Source organism: Numida meleagris, chromosome 4, assembly GCF_002078875.1.
Source record: "Numida meleagris isolate 19003 breed g44 Domestic line chromosome 4, NumMel1.0, whole genome shotgun sequence".
In the NCBI taxonomy this organism is placed as follows: Eukaryota; Metazoa; Chordata; class Aves; order Galliformes; family Numididae; genus Numida; species Numida meleagris.
The window spans coordinates 5,550,114-5,568,392 of record NC_034412.1 but is presented as its reverse complement, the minus strand read 5'-3'; the positions used below and the strand labels follow the sequence as shown (position 1 = coordinate 5,568,392).

Sequence of the window (18,279 nt, the reverse complement as noted above, 5' to 3'; positions counted from 1 at the left end):
TCAGTAAGGGAATGAAAAGAATTTCACATTGGAGTTAAACTAGTTTAAAAACACTTTCACCGTGTCTAATTTCAGTTTATTATTAAAAAGACAGAGTATTTAGAAATACCGTTTCTGATACAGGAAAACGTAATAATGGCCAAAGTCAATATCCACAGGAGCTTTCTCAATGATAGACCTGATTAAGAAAAAATATTTCTAAATCATTTTGCATTTAAAATCCGCATTTAATGAATTAAGAATAAAAGCTAATGGGAACAAACTGGGATACATGAAATACAATAATTATGCAATTACGATGATACATAAAGTGACTAACATAATAACACTCAAGTTTAATAACGAAGTATGGGAAATACTGTCACAAAAGACCTGGCAAATCAACCATAAACTATTCGAAAATTATTTCTCATATTTCTTTTCCCTTACCAAATAAAGCTTTGCTGAAGCCACAGCATCACTGACTACATCTGAAAACATCAGTTACTCTTGCATGAAATTGAACTTTATAAAGAATAAGAAGTTACTGATGATCTTCAAGTTCCAAACCATAATAGAAATGTTTATCTTTATACTTGGCATAATTTAAACATTTATACACTAGTAATTTAGAATGGCTGAAATACCTCATGGTTACGGGGTTTACAGATGATAACTGAATAATGCAGTGCTGTTTAAAATACTGCTTTTTCAAACATCTCATCTCAGCATTCTGCTTCTGTTCCATGGAACATAGGATTTTAATGTTCTCCTAGTTCACTAAGCAATTGTGCCTCTTAGTTTTTCATCTTTACAACAGATGTGTATATAGAAAGAACTGAACACGCTAACTTCCCACAGCAAACACCCAAGTAAAACCAACTAATGCAGAATGAAAAATATAGTCAACTGCAACTTTTTAGCCTATAAACTCTGTAAACCAGAAAACACAAGAAAAAGTTGACAGATTGTTTTTTGCAAAACAGAAGCATACCAACAGAATGACTCTTTCATTAATATTTTTTTTTAAGTATGCAATCAACTATGATTTAATTACAAAGTTCCAGATCTTTTTATTTAAGGGTTGAAGTAGACAGGACAATTTCTTTCCCCGCCCCAAGCCCAACACGAACACGGAAACTGATTGTAGTTCCAGATCTAGGCGTTATCTACTGAAAGCTCATAGCACAAATGGCGTTGCTGCTCTCTTTGTTGCCTTCCCCAAAAAAGCCAGACACAGGTCACTAAGTGGACTGGGTGCTCCCTCCTCTAAATATGAGTAAGATCCATGCCCAAGAAAATCAAATGAAATACAGGAATATATGAATGTTTTCCACATTTCTGCAGTCTTAAATAGGAATTCAAATCAAGTTCACAACTATGATAAATGGGCTTAGTAAAAAAAAAAGCACACATTTGCACGTATAATATCTGTAATCTGTGGGAGTATTGCAAGAAGTTGTGAATGTTGGGTTGGATTCAAAGCCTCAAATAAACTTGTTTGCTTCTCAGGTTAGAATTTTCATACAGAAAAAAACAAAATGACAGTCATGAGATGTCAGTGAGCCTGATTCGCATCTGGTCAAAAGAAATTTAAGGATCCCAGCTGTATCTCATTGGCTCCACTTAAACCTGTCTTCCCTCAGATGTAGTGCAGATGAACCATCTGAACACAGCCAATGTCACAGATTCTCACAGCTGAAAAAAAGGACATCAGCAGAAACCCTGAGTTCTGAAGACTGCGATCTAATTTGGACCAAAATAAATTACACTTAACTAGAGATGAGCTACAAGTCGAAGTTACTGGCTCTTTTAAATCCTGGCAAATATTTATATACATGAGCCTGCTTCATCAGCAGTTTTGTTTCTTTTCCTAGGATACTTAATTGCCTGCTGAAAAACAAAAACCATTCAAAGCCCTCAGCATATAGAAAATTCCTATTCGTTCAGTCCCAAGGCAGTTCATTTACAGAAGACTGGTACAAAATTAAATGATAAATTTAACCCGAGTCCAAGTCCATGATTAGTTTTAAACACAAATCTGTTTCTGAGGAAACAGAAGATCCATGTTACTTTAATCAAAATATAACACTTCAGATATATGGAGATGCTTTTTCTTTGCTCCAACCTTCAGTCTTGCTGTAATTGCATTTTAAAAGTCAATCCAGTTCAAATAGTTGCAGCTGACACCAGCTGAGGGAAAAACAATGAAAATTTCTTAAATCCAGCAGCTGACTTCACAGATGACAAAAATACCCCTTATTGGCCCTTACACTCATTTAGTGAGAACAGAGCAGTACAGGCTGCAGAACTGGGACGCAGGCATTACATTCAGTAAAATGTTTTCTTTCAGCCCGCACAAAGACAAAGCAATAAACTGAACTAAAGCTACAATGGGCTACCTTCCTTATTACACGAAATAAACCCAAAATGACAATACCCTAAAGCTGTGTACATGTTGACACTAAGAATCCTTGTATTTTCAGATTCGGTTTGATTTTTCTTTTGCTTTTGGGTAGATCTCAAGAAGACAACCTCAGCCACCATCACCAGCTCCGCTCAGAAAAGGCATCTTGCCCAAGCCAGGCACCAGGAGAACAGATGGGGTATTGCCTGTGAACCGTCCCCAACTGCTTGGGTTAGAAGTGCAGACACATATTTAAAAAGCAAGAAAACAAATACTTTGCTTTTTATAAAGCTACATTCAGTAATAAAGTGAGTATGTAAACAACCGTGCACTTCAATCACTGTGTGAAGCCACTGAGCGCATACAACAAGGCACTCGACAGCCTTTCCTCGCTGCTCTACCAGTTTGCCTCAGTTGTGAAGGGCAAAATTTAGTAAAAAATATACATACCCAAGGTAGGAAGACAATGTGCTTTGCATGCTATTGATTTTATGAAAAGTGGCTGCAGGCAGAACAAGATCACCAGACTGCGTGCATACACCCACACGCCCACCACAGAGACTCCAAGCGGGACGGATTTTAAGTTGCAGATGGACTCCTTTGATTGCAAAAGCATGCAGCTTCTGCAGACAATGATTTCAGATTCGTAACCCGTCATCCCTAATCTTTACTGAAGAGTGAAATGGTAAAAGAAAGAGTGGTTTATAGACCCTTGTGATGTCCGTCAATGATCAGAAGAGCTGCCTTCAGAGCCAGCCCATCAGCTCCTATTGCTCCGTGGCTCTCGACATTCACACAAACAATGGAGGACGCAGCTTACCATTTGAAAATGCAGCAACATCAGAATAAATATAAAATACATTGCATTTCTAAGACAAATTTCATCCTATGTATTTAAGAAAGCTGCACTTTCATTAATCATTTACCGAAGTAAAGTTGAGGGGCCAGCAGGTAAAAAGAACCAACAGTGAAGGGAACTCTTTGCTTCTAGATCATCTTTGCAGAGTGCTTAGAGACACTCCATTTGAAATGGAGCTTTACAACACGAGTTAAAAAGAAAAAGGGTTCATCTAACTGAGTACACAGGGCACTGAAGTAACTCCACCCTCTTTCGCCCAGAAATTTGCCGTAGCTCTTCTGCATGAGAAAGGAAGGAGGTAATGAGGTAATGAGAATAATTACATCAAGACTTGCATTTAAACCTGTTTTATAACAGGTATTAGCACAGTGCCTACAGCATTTCAGATGAACAGACAATTAGCTGTTTGGAAAATCTGTCTTGAAACAAGAAACATCCTCAGGAAGGTTGAAACTTACTCCTTGATTTTAGGTTTCCATTCCCTGCTGCCATCAGTGCAAACAAAGCTGTCTGGTGCTGCCAGCTTTCCTAACTGACCAAAGCTGCAGAATTGGTTTCTGAACAAGTATCACTTTCCTTTGGTTCTTTGTTCTCTTTCAGTTCTGACTCTTCTTGGTAAGAGCTGTACTATTTATCTTGATTTTTAATAGCTCAGCACTTTCTAACCTCATACACTAGCAAAGTATGTTCAGAAGTCTTTGGGGTTAATTTTTTTTTTTTACCCTCCTATTTAATTTGAACATTTTTCTACTACTAGAAATGAGCCATTTAAAGCCATGAAGCTACTGGAAAGTATTCCTGGGCATCTTGACTAAGGTAAAGGCTCTTAGGGACTTACTGACAGATTTAAAACCCAAAATGCCTGCAGAGCACAGGCAGTATTATCTGAGTATCTCAAATGAGAGTCTAAGTGAAACAAATGACAAACGCAAAGCAAGCCAAGGGGGTTAGCAAACTCATTGAGAAAAATCCTTACTCAACCAAAAATTCAAACAAGTCCTCTTCCATCTTAGCCCTTCCAGTCTTCCAAGTCCAACTCCGCAGCTAGCTTTAACAAGTTCAGCTATAGCCTTCCTGTTTTCTTCTTACAGGAGAACTTATCTTCCTACATATAGGCACTAGAAAATTTAGGGACAGTCATCTACTGTTCAAGCACACACTATGTTGGACATAAAGACAAATTTCCCCCTGAGCAAGTCTTTCGTACGTTTATATTGTATGTCTCCCATAACAAATCTGTTAACAAGAATCAAAAAGACAAAAGTTTATTACATTTTAATATAAAATCGTTACACCTTTTATAGATATTTGGGTTACTTCAGTTTATTGTATTTTCTGTAATCATTAACTAAAATTTAATGGGTTTCTGGTATTGTGGCTTCAGTGTAGTAACCGCAGTAACACCGACATGAATTTTCCATAGCTGCATACAGCAGTAGCACAAATCTGGCCTGCCAGCCAGAAACCGTACCCAGTATATAAAAATTAGAGCTTTCAGTTTTCAAGGTATTGAGCCTCCCTGCGTCAAACTAAATGGCTCAACACATCTGGAATTTCTTTGAAGTATGAGGCTCAATTTGAATGGCTAGATGGTAACTACAGCAGAGTGAAAATCAAGACAGACTTAGGTTCTTAAAGTTGTTGACATTTTTAGAGCGAGAATTGGATGGTTAAATGGATCTTTTTTTCCCTGTGACAATTTCACACTTTGTTTTTCTTTTTTGAAAAATTAAGACAGATAAAAACATGATTCAATTAGTACTAAGATTCTTCAGAGAAGCCAAAATATGGTGGGGAGCGTGTTTTTATTTTTGTGGAGGGCTCTATAGTAGAGGCTCCACCCTAATCCTGCTCCATAAAGAAAATGCATATGCATCTTTCAATTTAAGCACTTAGCCCTATATCAAAATATTTAAACAAAACAGACGTAACTTGCCATAGAACGTGTTCAGAAACTGCATAATTGCCCTGTGTCCTTGAAACAGTCCCAACTGCCTTCCCCACTGAAGTTCATGCCAACAAAACACTCGACTCTCACATGACACATTTTGTCTCTGTGTGTTCTTAATAGGCTACTGCTTACCTGCTGGAGTGCAACCTGTCAGTTTGGCCACCTCAAATGCCTGCAAGCATCACTGATATTCTGCTACTCCTTTTGTTCGCAGCGAAAGGTCAGCTGGAAGGGTTCAAGCATCGCCACACAACTGGCAGAAACCCCTGTGAGGGAGCAATTTCCTGCAGAAGAACTGGCAACAACTCCTACAAGCTGCCTCTCTGGAGTAATTTTTGTCCTATTTCACTTAGTTTACTATTCAATAAGAGGTCACAGCATCACCGTAACATGCACAGAATTTGAGAAATTTCAGATGCTGTTGGGTGTCAATTGTCACTACTGGCTACTTGAGGATACTAAGATGAGAATCTAAGCAGAACAAGGACACAGAAATGATAGAGGAGCATCCACCCCATGATGAAACAGGGAATAAAGTATGGTATTTCTCAAAGGTGTCCTGTGAGTTTCATTTCCAGCACAGCCTACTTGCATGCTATATCTTTACAAACATTCTCCCTTTTCGTATCAGATGCATCAGCACAATTGTTGGCAAAGACAAGGTTCACTATCTGTGTACTGGAATAATTAAAATATCACCAGCTGAGCACAATCCTCACGGCCATGCAGACTGCCTCCTTGCTTTACACAGTGGATAGGAAGTAAGGACTTTTGTGGTCCCACAGAGCCCGAGCACAAAGAATGTGAGTCTCCATCACTGTCATCACAGCGAGAAGCCCACAATCATCCCTCTTCCAAGAGACCGTTCTTGGGAGCGCTCTCTATCCCAGCTTTCCTCACTGGGTTTATGTAGCTCCAGTTCTCCTGGACAGGAAAGAAATCTTCCTTCATCTACCTTTTGTGGAACAACATAAAGCAGCAGTGGCACCTGAGGAAGACCTCACTCTCCTGAAAAGCAATGCTAGCTATGCAGTTGGTTTCTTATCAGATCAGAGTTTCTCTGCTTCAACAAGACTCAATATTTTTACACTGACATCCATTTTCTAAGAACCTAAGTTTAAAGGAAAAAGAGAAAGTTTCAGCCTTTGTCTCATCTAGTCCTTGGAACTGTGCTTTTTCCACAGCAAATAAAGTCAACTGAGATGCAATTGTAATTTTAAATATACCTCTAAGACAAGAAACATACTGTTTATATTATAGGGTCCCATGGTGAGAAAGTGTCTTTGATAGAATTAGAATTTGCTTTCTTGCATCTCAGATGCAAATTTCTCTAGAGATAGCTAAAAAAATCCAGTAAGAAACAAAAAAACTCTTCAGCAATAAAATATTTTTAGTACATAAACAAACCAAAATATTCTCATTTGCATACGGTACATCATCTCCTCTGGTGTTTTTTTTATTTTTATCTTATTATGACAATGCAACTCACAAACTAAATAACCAAAAGAAGAAGGCAACATTTCTGGTACCAGATGCTGAAGATCAATAGCCATTTCCAAAAGTTTATAGCATAATTAAAATTTGTAACAGGAATAATTTCCTTCTCAACCCCTCAGGCTAAGCCTAGAATTATTGACTAAGTCAAAGTGATGTAGTATAGCTTTTTTAAAATTTTTTATTTTATGTTTATGGATAACATAAAGGATTTTATGGTTTTTACATGTAATCTGATAAGTGTAGAAACAGTAAGTAGGAAACATCATATCAGCAGAGCAACAGTTAGAAACATTTTGTTGCTGTTCGGGTATGTAGAGGACGTGGGATTATACAATTAATCAACAGCTAACTACAGTTTCCAGGTGGATGGTCAGAATGCCCATGAATTAAAAGAAAATTGAATGTATTCTCCTTTACAGCTCAACTATCATGAAGCCCTCATTAGAAGAGGCACCGTTAAAAGCCAGCTGAGTCATGAAAGCCACCTGCTGGATTAATACAGTACCTGTTATTTCATTGACTGGCAAATTGGAACGGCTTTTACATTTATAACCTGAATAGTCCACCTATACTTTTTTCCCCACCCAAGTCATACTCAAATTTCACAAGAGAAAGGACAGCAAATAAGAGAGCACAGCCGATCCAGAGCAAGTATGCATCTCCTCCACAAAGAGAAAACTGATTTTGCTGCACAATCAACATTGCCATGATTTGGATTTACTGTAACTCTCAGAATTCCAAGTCAAATACATTCCATTTATGAGCAAAAAGATATTTGATTTCAAATTTTTAACCCTGAAAACTCAACCTTGGAAGTCAAACTGGATTATTCCTTGCTCCTGTGTCTCAAAGTTAATCATAACTCAGGCCAAATTAAACCCTCCAACACTTGTGCAAGCACATTACTTCCATTGTATCCTCAGAAATAAAATACAACTAGAAAGTTACTAAACATTTCTGCTGATGAAGCATAAGAACAAATACCATCTGACTCAGCCCCTCCTTGCAGAGCTAGCAAGAATAAAACGCAGTAAACTTAATTGTGTTATGAAAGCATATAAAATCTGAGCTTAAACAGACAGCAGGAATACAACTTCTACACAACCACTACTTAATGAAAAAGATGAATATATACAAAGCTGTCAAAGCCAGCTATTATGAAACTATACTTGCACTACAGATTTGCGGTAAAATTCAGGCTAAAAAATTCAGCTCCACTTTCTATGACTGTTTCCACAGAGACAGAAATAGTTAAGGTTCAGCTTCTTAACCTCTTCAATGTTAAGAAGGGTTTCAATACATTACCAAAATATAACCAGAAACATGAAATTGGAAAAGCAGCGGCACCATCACTCAGAGAGGACCTTGGTACACATGGCTCCGCACCAGATGAAATACAGCCTGGAGGTAAAAATTATAGTGAAATCTAGGAAATAGCACAACAACTAATGAAATCACAGTATTTCTGACAGACACATGCTCTTCTTTAGAGAACCAGGTAGCTTTCTGTTCTGTATGTGGTGACACATTCACACTTCCTCAGGCTGGCACAGCTTTAGGCCATTTCTTGCTCAGAGATTAAGCTTAGGATATGATGATCTTAAGACAAGGAAAGGTAAGTAAACCTGGTTGCTTCCTCTGCCCCAAGGCACGACTTCAGCTGGATTCACTGCTGCGTGAGTCAAATGGGGCCTGACAAAATCTTTTGGAAAAAGATGCTTCCAGAAGAACATCTGAAATACTTGAAATCTGCCTGAGGGTCAAGTTCATCTGATAGAAAAGGTACAATTACAGTACCATGTAATAACTCTCTGACTCCTGTAAACATAATACATTTTAACTACTCATGAATATAGAATTTTGCAGTAACTGGTGCGACAGCAGCAACACCACCAAGTGTACACAAAGCCAAAGTGCTGCACTTCACCTCTTTCTTTGGCCTGTGCAAATGACCTGACAAAAAACACTTTGAGTCAATGACATGTTGTTTGACTGCTTTCACAGCGTGCTCCTGAATTTGAACAACTCATTTTCAGAGGGCAAAATTCAAGCAGTATAACTCCTCCCCCAAATATGCTGCATGGTCACATGATCAGAAACACATTAGAGAAAGATGGAAAATTGCTGGCATACATTATAGCTTTGTTCTGTCAGTGCAGAGCTGCTTCATACGTAGAAGGACACCAACACATAACAACATGTATTAGGACAATCTGGAGATGCATAGAGCCACCCTGAACCACTAGAAATAGTAGACGTAAGAAAACCAAGTCTGCAAATTTGGTCCAGTTGTCCAATAGCCTGTTCCACATTTTCCAGAATTCACTAGATACTACACAGGAGAGCATTCCTGCATGGGTATTGTGCCAATGCTCTTTTATATAACATAGGCTTGCAAAAAATACATATACACACACAAAATTACTAAGAAGTAGAAATAGTATAATAAAGTAGAGTTTATGGGGAGAATTTCATCATTACTTAACCATACTGTACTACTATGTAACAACACTACATTGCATTCAGGCAAGCTCCATAAATCTAACAGGATATTAAGGATATCATAATTACGAAGTCATAATTAGATACATAACAAACAAAACCCTTCGACATCTAAGTACCTTGATCACAATTATATTTCAATGAAGAAGAATAATCTTGCTTGTCTTTAGGAAGTATATTTCAACAATTAACAGCAAGTTGGAACTATTTGGTATTTTAGGATAGCATCCCAAGATTGCACCATCTCTTCTGTGGTGGATATCAGTGAATGTACTGTTTTAAAGCAAAGAAAAAAGACAAAAAAAAGACTTCTACACCACCACTACCTTTTCCAGCAGAACTGTGGTGTCCTATCCCTATACAGAGGTGCAAAAAAAATTCCAGCCATTTCCAGAAAACCTGAAGTACTTGGAGGAGGAGGAGAAAGGGATCTTGTTAGGACCTGCTACAAATGCCAAGTACTTTTTCAATTACAACCGTGTGTCATAGTGGCAAAGAAGCTTACACAAACCTTGTTTTCATTTGTCTGAACTGCTAAAACTACGTTGATAACACCTCTGCATCAATCTCAGTTCTTTACTTTTCTCCAGTAAATGTCATTAATTCAGACATAAGAGGCATAGGAATGGCAAAAATAAATATAATAATTACCTCACTTCTGTTCATCTTCTAAGATACACATTCTGAGGAACAATTTATTGGGGGGAAAACCAACCCTCTCCCTTGGGTCCCCTGAGTGGGAAACAAAATCTGATCGAACTTACAGCTGACTAGAGGTTATTTCCCTTTTAGCAGAAGTTCAAAGTTTAAAGTAGCTCAAGCGTACAAATAAAAGTTTTTGGACACTTTGCAAACATCATCTTTTTGCTATACATTTTCAATTTCAGTACTATTTAATACAGCAAGATGTTGCTATCTTGTTTCATTTCCAGGCATATAGATTAGGAAGCAATCATCTGCAACGCACCTCTAAAAACTGGAGAGGATTATAACAGCCAAATAAGAATAACACGAAGCAGACTGGGAGCTGGAAGCCTTTGGTTTGATATTCAGTTCTGCAGTAGATTCTCACCATTGGAATGAGATTCACAATCATCATGCTTCAATTCAAGTAGTTTTCTCGGTTTTAATATGCTTGAGTTACTGAGGATATTTTTTTCTAGAACTATAATTTCACACCCTGCTTTATAAACACAAACCAGAAAATCTACATTAAAAAAATAACATACCTATGATTAAAAAAAGTTAAAAGGATCTAGAAAAAAAAATCAAATGATTAAAGCTGAAGTCAAATGAGTGCTCTGGTGCAGATCCTGCTGCTGATGACTCTACAGGACTATCTGAATCTCATTTTTCACAGCACCAGGACAGTGATCAGTACATACTTCCCCAGCTCTCTAGATTCACTTCTTTGAAATGAAAGTCAAAAATCTACAGGAGGCAGCAATAAAATAAATTATTTTAAATTACCCATTGTTCCTGTACCTTGTTGGTGAATAGAGTCAATCTGTGTAGGAAATGCTGTCACAGAAAACCTCACTATTATCATTCAAAAGGAGCCAAGAAAAGACCCAGTGATGTTCTCCTAATACATGTCCAGATAGCAAACAGGCACTGAACTCTGGGGACTGAGGTCCTCAGAATCAAATGCAAAGCAGAAGGGCAAAATGGTGAATTTTGATTTTTATCTTTTAAAACAATGGACCTTCAGAGCTACCATCTTATGTTACAGACTTCCATTTAAAAACTGCAACCGGTTACAGCATTCATAAGCAGTATCCAAAGCCCCACTCAAGCCCACTTGAGGAATGAGGCTGTTCCTTCAAACGGCCTAGCAAGTAGAGTTGGTGGCCAAAAAGTTCTCTCGATAAAGGAAGCTTGAGACTGAAAAGAAACACTTCTGAAATTCACTTTCTGAAACATTCACTTTCTCATTCCTGCTGCTCCATGCAAGCGTGCCGTGCTCTTTATGTATGCCCTTGATGTTTTCCTATCGCCTTTCTCAGCAAAAAGTAGTAGTTGCTTCTTTCAGACTTGGTCTGTAAATGTTTCATGAGACTACATATATATTGATCTAAAAAATAAAATAATCAACATCAGAACAGAAGAACAAGCCTTAAGGAACACACGCTTCAGAGCTGATCCATAGCCCAGATTAATTACAGAAGGAAACCGAACAGGCTGGATATTTAATATAACATACTCAATCACATGTTTATATTAAGGATTTATAAAATAATAACGATAAATCATAAAATAGACATGTTAGTAAGCAGTACATACAGAAGCCCTGAAAAAATTAGGATGTTATAATAACGCTCATTTGACTACTCCCATTCTAGCATACTCCCAGTGCCTCTCAAGATCTGAATCACTAAGCTGCCTCAGCCTCAAATTGTTAGTTCGGCTTTGTGGGGCAGAAAAGCAAGTGTGCGTTGCATACACTTAGCAGGTGAGCAAGCCTAATATGACCATCCTGCAAGACAACAGAGTGTGAAATCAATTACAACTCATGTACGATATCACATTAACATTTATAGCAATAGCATCTTGTGGGGCTAGTATGGTCAGAGTCTCCTGTAAACAGTACTTAATTCACAGGAAGACCGAAAACAACAACTTGTGGGAAGAGAGAGATCTTGATTCAAATCAAAACAACAACAACAAAAAAGCCCAAACAAAAATATGAGGCACCCTGTCAGCTGCAGTGCATTTTTAAAGGGCTTGCAGGGAGCTCACTCGAACAGGAATCGATTCCTGGCCAGCAGTCAAAGGCCGATTGTTCTGGGCTCGCTTTGATCTGGCCAACCGGCACGCCCACGCTGCAAGTTTCGTGGAAATGGAGGGCTGGAGTATTTACAGAGGTAGTAAAATGATTACAGTGGAACCAAACCAGGAGCTAAGTCACTCTTGCAGCTTACTGCACTTGGTGTAAAACAAGAACGCGGTGATGGCGGAGTGACCTTCTATTTACTGTCTGACCAGATGGCGAGAATTACTGACTTATGTAAGCCCCAAGCCTTCTTCACCATCTGACGCCTGTTGGGTGAAATCAAATAAACGTCTCGGCGTAGTCCTTAGTGCACAAACCTAATCATCACAGGACCATTACGTCGTGCCCTTAGAAGAAAATGCTGCAGGGAAAGACAAGGAGTGAACACGACTAAAATCCTTGGATCCTTAAAAAAGTGACTTTTTTTTTCCCACAGCAGAATGGAGACACATGGGCATAGCGCAGTGAGGAGGGTTTGTGCACCTGCTGGCCAGGCTACATCACTTTTGCTAATGAATAAGTGAAGCCAGCCTCCAGGGCTGTCAATCTGGCACCTTTAGTAACTCATACAAGCCCAAAGTTCTCTAAAAATAAATAACATGAAAGGAATGCAAGTCATCTCACTAGCAGTGCTTTTGACAGGTATCTTGAATAATGTTAATTTTTCCGCTTTTTTTCTCCCCATAAAAATATGAGCAAAATCACCAATGGTTTTAGAGTCTCTAAAAACAAACACACAGAAGTAACAGTACATCAGCTTGATAGCAACTTAAGAAAAACAACAACAAAAATCCTTATACTGGGCTGTGTGTACAGGGAACATTTCTATTAACAAAAAAAAAAAACAAAATTACTGTGCAGCCATAATTCTCATTCCACCCAATAACAAGAATCGTCAAAAGATTTCATTTGACTAAGCTCACTTACACTAATGAAGAGAAGGTACAAATCAAGTTGGGATCACAGTCATGGCTCTCAAAAGACATGTATAAAATACAACAGGCCTGATTCACTTACGTAAGTTTAACTAATATAATTTTGTTTGTAGCAGTGAAATAGCTTCTCACTTGCAACATAAAAATTAAGATCAGAGTTAGGCTGAATATACTGCTGAACAGTGTACTACTGAACCTCAAGTTGCATCCTGAATGAAAAAACTACAAGCTCTCTCAATACCAGAGCACAGAAATAGGACTGAATGTTGCTGCTGCTTTTTTCAGAATTAAAATCTGGATGCAAACTGAACATACTAGTGCATGTTAAAAGCGGTGGAAAACTAAAAATGGATTTCCAGTCTCAGAAGCTCTCAATGCAGGAAATCTGCTCTGGCATGAACAGAGTTATTCCCATTCAACATAGGTCAGACACGTATTTGAATCCCAGCAGAATATGCTTGCATACACACAAAGAATACCTTTAAGGGGAAAAGCAGTAACACAGTTTCTCTACGACTAGGAAGTCACCGTTTCAGCTCTTGGAAAACCATTTGCAAATTTTAAAATAGCTTGAGGATTCTGGCAGAACTCAAAATAGTTACAAAGCTTTCGCTGTTGCTGGTACGCAAAACATGAGAAAGAGCTGGGGAAGGGACTGGTAAATCAAGAAAAAGAAAAAACACAGGTTGAGTGTCAGGGGGAAAGAACACTTGATGTTAAGAAGATAAAATAATGGAATAATTCCTCAGGAAGATAATATTTCTTGTGACATTAAAACCATCTCTTGGAAGAAAAAAGGACTACAGGGGAAACATTCTTTTTCCGAGCACAACCCTGACACTAATGTTGCAAAGAAGGACTAAGTAAGATTCATGAACTGTTGTGTACAGGCGTCTACTGAAAATTTAAGACACCTAGGACAGTGCTCTATTCTTATGAGTGCTTACCAGGACTATTTAGCATGGATGCGTTGTGCTGCCTTAGCACAGCCCACAGAGGAAGAAAGAAAACAACCTGGAATGATCCATGAATGAAAATGCGAAATAACCTCCTTACTCTTGACGGATCTGCCATGCCCTGCTCATGTGCAACAGGTACTCACTTTGTGCAAAACAGTGTAAAGCATTTCCTATCTTCAAAATATTTGCAGCAGATTGAACTACGTTGAGTTTAAAGCAGCCTTTGTTGACAATAGAACGCCAATGTTCACACGATCTTATCGCACCTTTCCTTGTTCTTCTAACTTCGCACAGTGTTTGTGTTCTTATTGTGCTTGTTGTGTTTTGTTTTCAAAAAACACTGCATTGAAGAGACAAGGGATGTGGACTTGCTACTTTTTCCACAAATACACACGCGTGCAAAATTAAGTCCACTAGCGTGCACATGCAGCACACACCACAACAGCTAAAAGCGAAACAAGCTTCTACACGTGGTGACTAACAATGCACCAAACTTCCTACCAGCAAAGTATTTCAAAGCTTGCATGCACTTACCTTGTTGGGAAGCATTCGGCAAACTTGATTCATTCTCTTCCATTTCTAAAAGCGATAAACTCCTCTGTAAGGAGCAAAGCTGTTCTATCACGTTGGCCGGGTTGCTGTGCAAGTTTTGACCTCCTGACTTTCAACTATAGCACGGTAACTGTATACCTGACTTTCTGTGAATAATTAGCATCCTGCTTCCTGAGTTACCTGGGCTTGCCTGACCTGTTTCTCTATAAACTGACATCATATCCTTTGATCTCTTTTGATTAACACATGTGCTTCAGGCAACACTGCTTTGTCTTATTTTGGACTCTCCCGCTCGTTTGTTCCCCGCCCTTACTTTCACTTTTATGCAGGAAGCTATCTGAAGAACGTTCATCTTTCACAGCAGGTGCTTTAGTCAAAATGCCAAAGCCTGCAGAAATTTTGCAACTAAATTTAAAGTTTCTCCGAATTTGCATTTTATAAGAAAGGTAGGAGTAAATAACCGCCAGGCCCATCTCTGCAGGATGGGAATTTGCAGACACAGTTCTTTACCATGAAGGAACATGACTGCAGCAGATTCAGCGCCCGCTGGCAAAGCTCAGCCAAGAACTCCAAAACTAAAAAAAAAAAACAACAAACCCAGCCTTCCCCTGTCTTTCACAAAGATTACCTACAAGGAAGGTGCTTTATTTGAACACTGTAATTTTGAGATTGTTTTGACTGTGAAACAGAAAGGGATTATAAATAAAAGGAAAGGTTATTTTGCTTTCTTTTCTCAGCCTGCTCCAGTACAAGGACACAAAATTTTAAGATAATCTTATCCACACTTCAAGTTGAGTCCCAAGAAAATATTTGCTCTTTTCTGCTTCAGAAGTCAAATAACAGGTTTCTGGTACTTATGCGATCAATTTGTTGAACAAGTACACCTGGTCTCTGCCAACAAAGTTATACTTTTATTTTAGCATTCACATTTATGACTGCCAGCAACAGAAATTAAAGAAGTCCCAGCACTACTTGAAAGGAACAATGACAAAGTAAAAGAACTAAGTAACTCTCACAAAGTTAACCTGTCTGGATTACACTCAGAATGGTCTAATCAATCACTTCAGGCTTTTTTTTTTTTTTTAATTAGATCAGTTTTTAAACTAAACCATATTGCTACTGGGTTTTTTTGTTTGTTTTTGTTGGTTTTTTTTTTCCCTTGTTTGTTCTTGGTTAAGTACCAAAATAATTACTTATTAGTATGGAAAAAAAAAATCTCAAAGACCTGGTAGCTTAAGATTTATCTGGACTAGGTAAAGTGTATCTTTAAAGTAGAATTTCTAAAGCAAATATACTAATTAAAACAAAGCCATTATTCAGGAAAGAGAACTTCCTCACAGACAGTAATTCCCCTCAAGCTTATCATCAAATAGGCAGAAGTAACAAAATATTTGTGTCTTCTAGTGATTCACTGTCAACTCTGTGGCAACGTTGTGTGCGTATAACTAACTTCCTCATTTACATGCTCAGCTAGCTCTTAGCCATACTTCAGTATCTGAATTTGCCTACAGAAGGTAAGTCAGACATCTGAAGTCTTGAACCATCTGAGCAGTGAATTCCAGAACTTCTCATCTGGTTCACAAAAATAAAAGAGATTACATGTTTTATTCTTGCCCAGTTATCAAGTTCGTTCAGTTAAACTCACCTTTCCACAGTCAGAAGAAGTTCTTCACCAACAGAGCCATCAGAAAAGCAAAGACTATGTTTGAAAGGTTTTGATGAGCCTCTCATATCTGCTGGTTCAGCAAAGTCTTGCCTCCCTGCCCCCTCACAACTCTCAATTTTGCTCATAGACAAAAAAAATTTGCTTTCAGTGGTTCCTATATTTCATCATCCTCATCCTTCCTTAAACCTCCATTTAGTGCCAATGAATGGAAGCTGCTGTTGGCCAGTTGTGAGCCAGCTCAGGAGATGAGAACCCAGCAGACACCTGGGGAATTCTGCTGACTGGACAGAGGACACACAGCAACTTCCAGTTCCAATGCCTCAAATCACTTTGACTTCATTTTCTAAGTTTCCACTTGAAAATATGAGTGAAACATTCAACTACAAACTTCATTTAGTGGAAATAGGACTTTTTCAGCTCCAGCTCCTCTATTTAAGGACAGAAATTAAATTTAGTTATTTTTATGTTCAAATGCATAAATAAAACATTTGCAGGCTTGGTGATTACTTCAGGAGTGACACTGAAGTGGCCATTACTGAAAGTATCTAGTAGTACAGTTCAAGGAACAAGCATGCAAAAGTGGATACTGAGATTTTACTGAAGGATCTGACTATACCTACCCAGCTGCTTTCCAATCAGGTCTCTAATTCAAAAGAAGACTTTCATGACCTTCCTGAAGCTCAATACTGACAAGATGCACCTAAGAAGGAGCAAAATGTTTGGACATTTTTTTTTTTTTAATCTCAACTTTCAAATAAGGTCACTATTGCAAAAGCACCATTTAATATTACTTGGATTTGGGAACCCATACCTGGGTTACATGTGGCCCTTTCCTGTGAACCATGGAGGAAGCAGTACAGAAACTCTTCCCCGACAAAACATGGGGAAGTTAATGGTCTAGTATTTAGTTTTGACTATACAAAAAATGTTGACACTCTATATTTAAAAGGTATAACTAGAAAAAATAGTTTATTTAGAAGTGAAGTTCTACAGTGCAAAGCAAGATCTATTTTGTTAAGTAGCTGGCAAGACAGAGACACGTAAAGCACTTCTGCTCTCTCCAAACAAATTGGCAATCTCTTGAAGGACAGAAATCTTCAAATCTCTTACGTTATTAAAGCTTCCTAACAGGAAAAATCGTAATGATTTGTTTTAATCTTCAACGGTCCTTCCCCCATATAGAAAGAGTTACTAATTTCAATGGTAACAGAAGCTAAGGTACCCAAAACTACCTTAGCTATAGAACATCAACACCCGCCTTAAGGAAGAAGATTCGGATCTTAGGCTTTTAGCACCTACAGAAATATTCTGTAGTTCAAGTTGGAGCATTTTATCACATTATCTTCAGCTAACTCAAATATTTTTTCAAGCGGTGAGTGATAGTACCAAAAATATTTCCTCCTTTGGAAAGAATCCTACAAGTGAGAATAGTATAAAAACGGTTGAAACCCAAGATTCTTCAAACTCTCCCTTCAAACAGTGACTAATAGTTAGAAATGGCCAGGTTGGTTTTATGCTCTCCTAAAGCCCTTATTGTGCTCAACTGTGTGATATAATTGAAAGAGAGTGCTTTCCAAAGGAAGAATTCTTAATCCATTCACTGTTCTAAAACTGAATCAAACATGAAAATGTAGGAGGTCATTGTACTGCTCAAAGAAGAAAATAGAACATTTTTCTGTATATTTACTTACTGAACAGATACTGTAATGTTTCTTGATCCCAAAAAGTCAATTTGACAACACAATGAACAGAAATATAATTTAATGATGTAGTAATCAGAGCTACAAGAGAAAAAGCCTTGAACTTACGCTGCATGTAGAACCATGCTGAATAGATAACTGCATCATACTGAAAACATCACTAGTGAAAACAAGCATAATTTCAGCGTTATTAGAAACTGAGTACTCTCCAGCAACAACAGCAATAAAGCTGTGCAAAACATCTGACAAGTGAGAAAATACAAGAAAGACTTACTCTACCATGGGTAAGATTTCCACCCCCCATTCCTCTGGCTTGACTGTGGTGTGCTGTTTGGTTGTTATTTCTTTGTTTCCCAATTCCAGTTTTGGTAAACAGTTTTTCACCAGTTATGAAGTTATATAACACTGTTTCCTCCTAAAGATGCAAGCATCACCACTTTGGAGTTTAATGGGAAACAAAGTCAATTTGTTCTCATTTATTTCTAAGCACTAATTACAG

The 18,279-nt window shown here is 38.0% G+C and overlaps 1 protein-coding gene across 29 annotated transcripts in view; it reads right to left on the bottom strand.

Annotated features, from left to right (window-relative positions):
- NAALADL2 (N-acetylated alpha-linked acidic dipeptidase like 2) overlaps positions 1-18,279 on the bottom strand; it is a 410,961-nt gene that overhangs the window by 285,784 nt on the left and 106,898 nt on the right. For 15 of the 29 annotated variants that reach the window (XR_002438217.1, XR_002438216.1, XR_002438220.1 and 12 more), the window contains exons 1-2: positions 14,397-14,597; positions 110-178 (exon numbers count right to left, since the gene is read on the bottom strand). The exons of 8 other annotated variants lie outside the window; for them this stretch is intronic. Coding sequence is in view for 5 of the 21 variants with exons in the window: in XM_021395576.1 (XP_021251251.1) it covers positions 110-178; positions 14,397-14,439 (112 nt within the window). In the remaining 16 variants the exon portion in view is untranslated. Of the gene's footprint in view, positions 1-109; positions 179-14,396; positions 14,600-18,279 lie in introns of those variants that run through there. 6 more of the 29 variants (XR_002438226.1, XR_002438227.1, XR_002438228.1 and 3 more) reach the window with 3 other exon arrangements.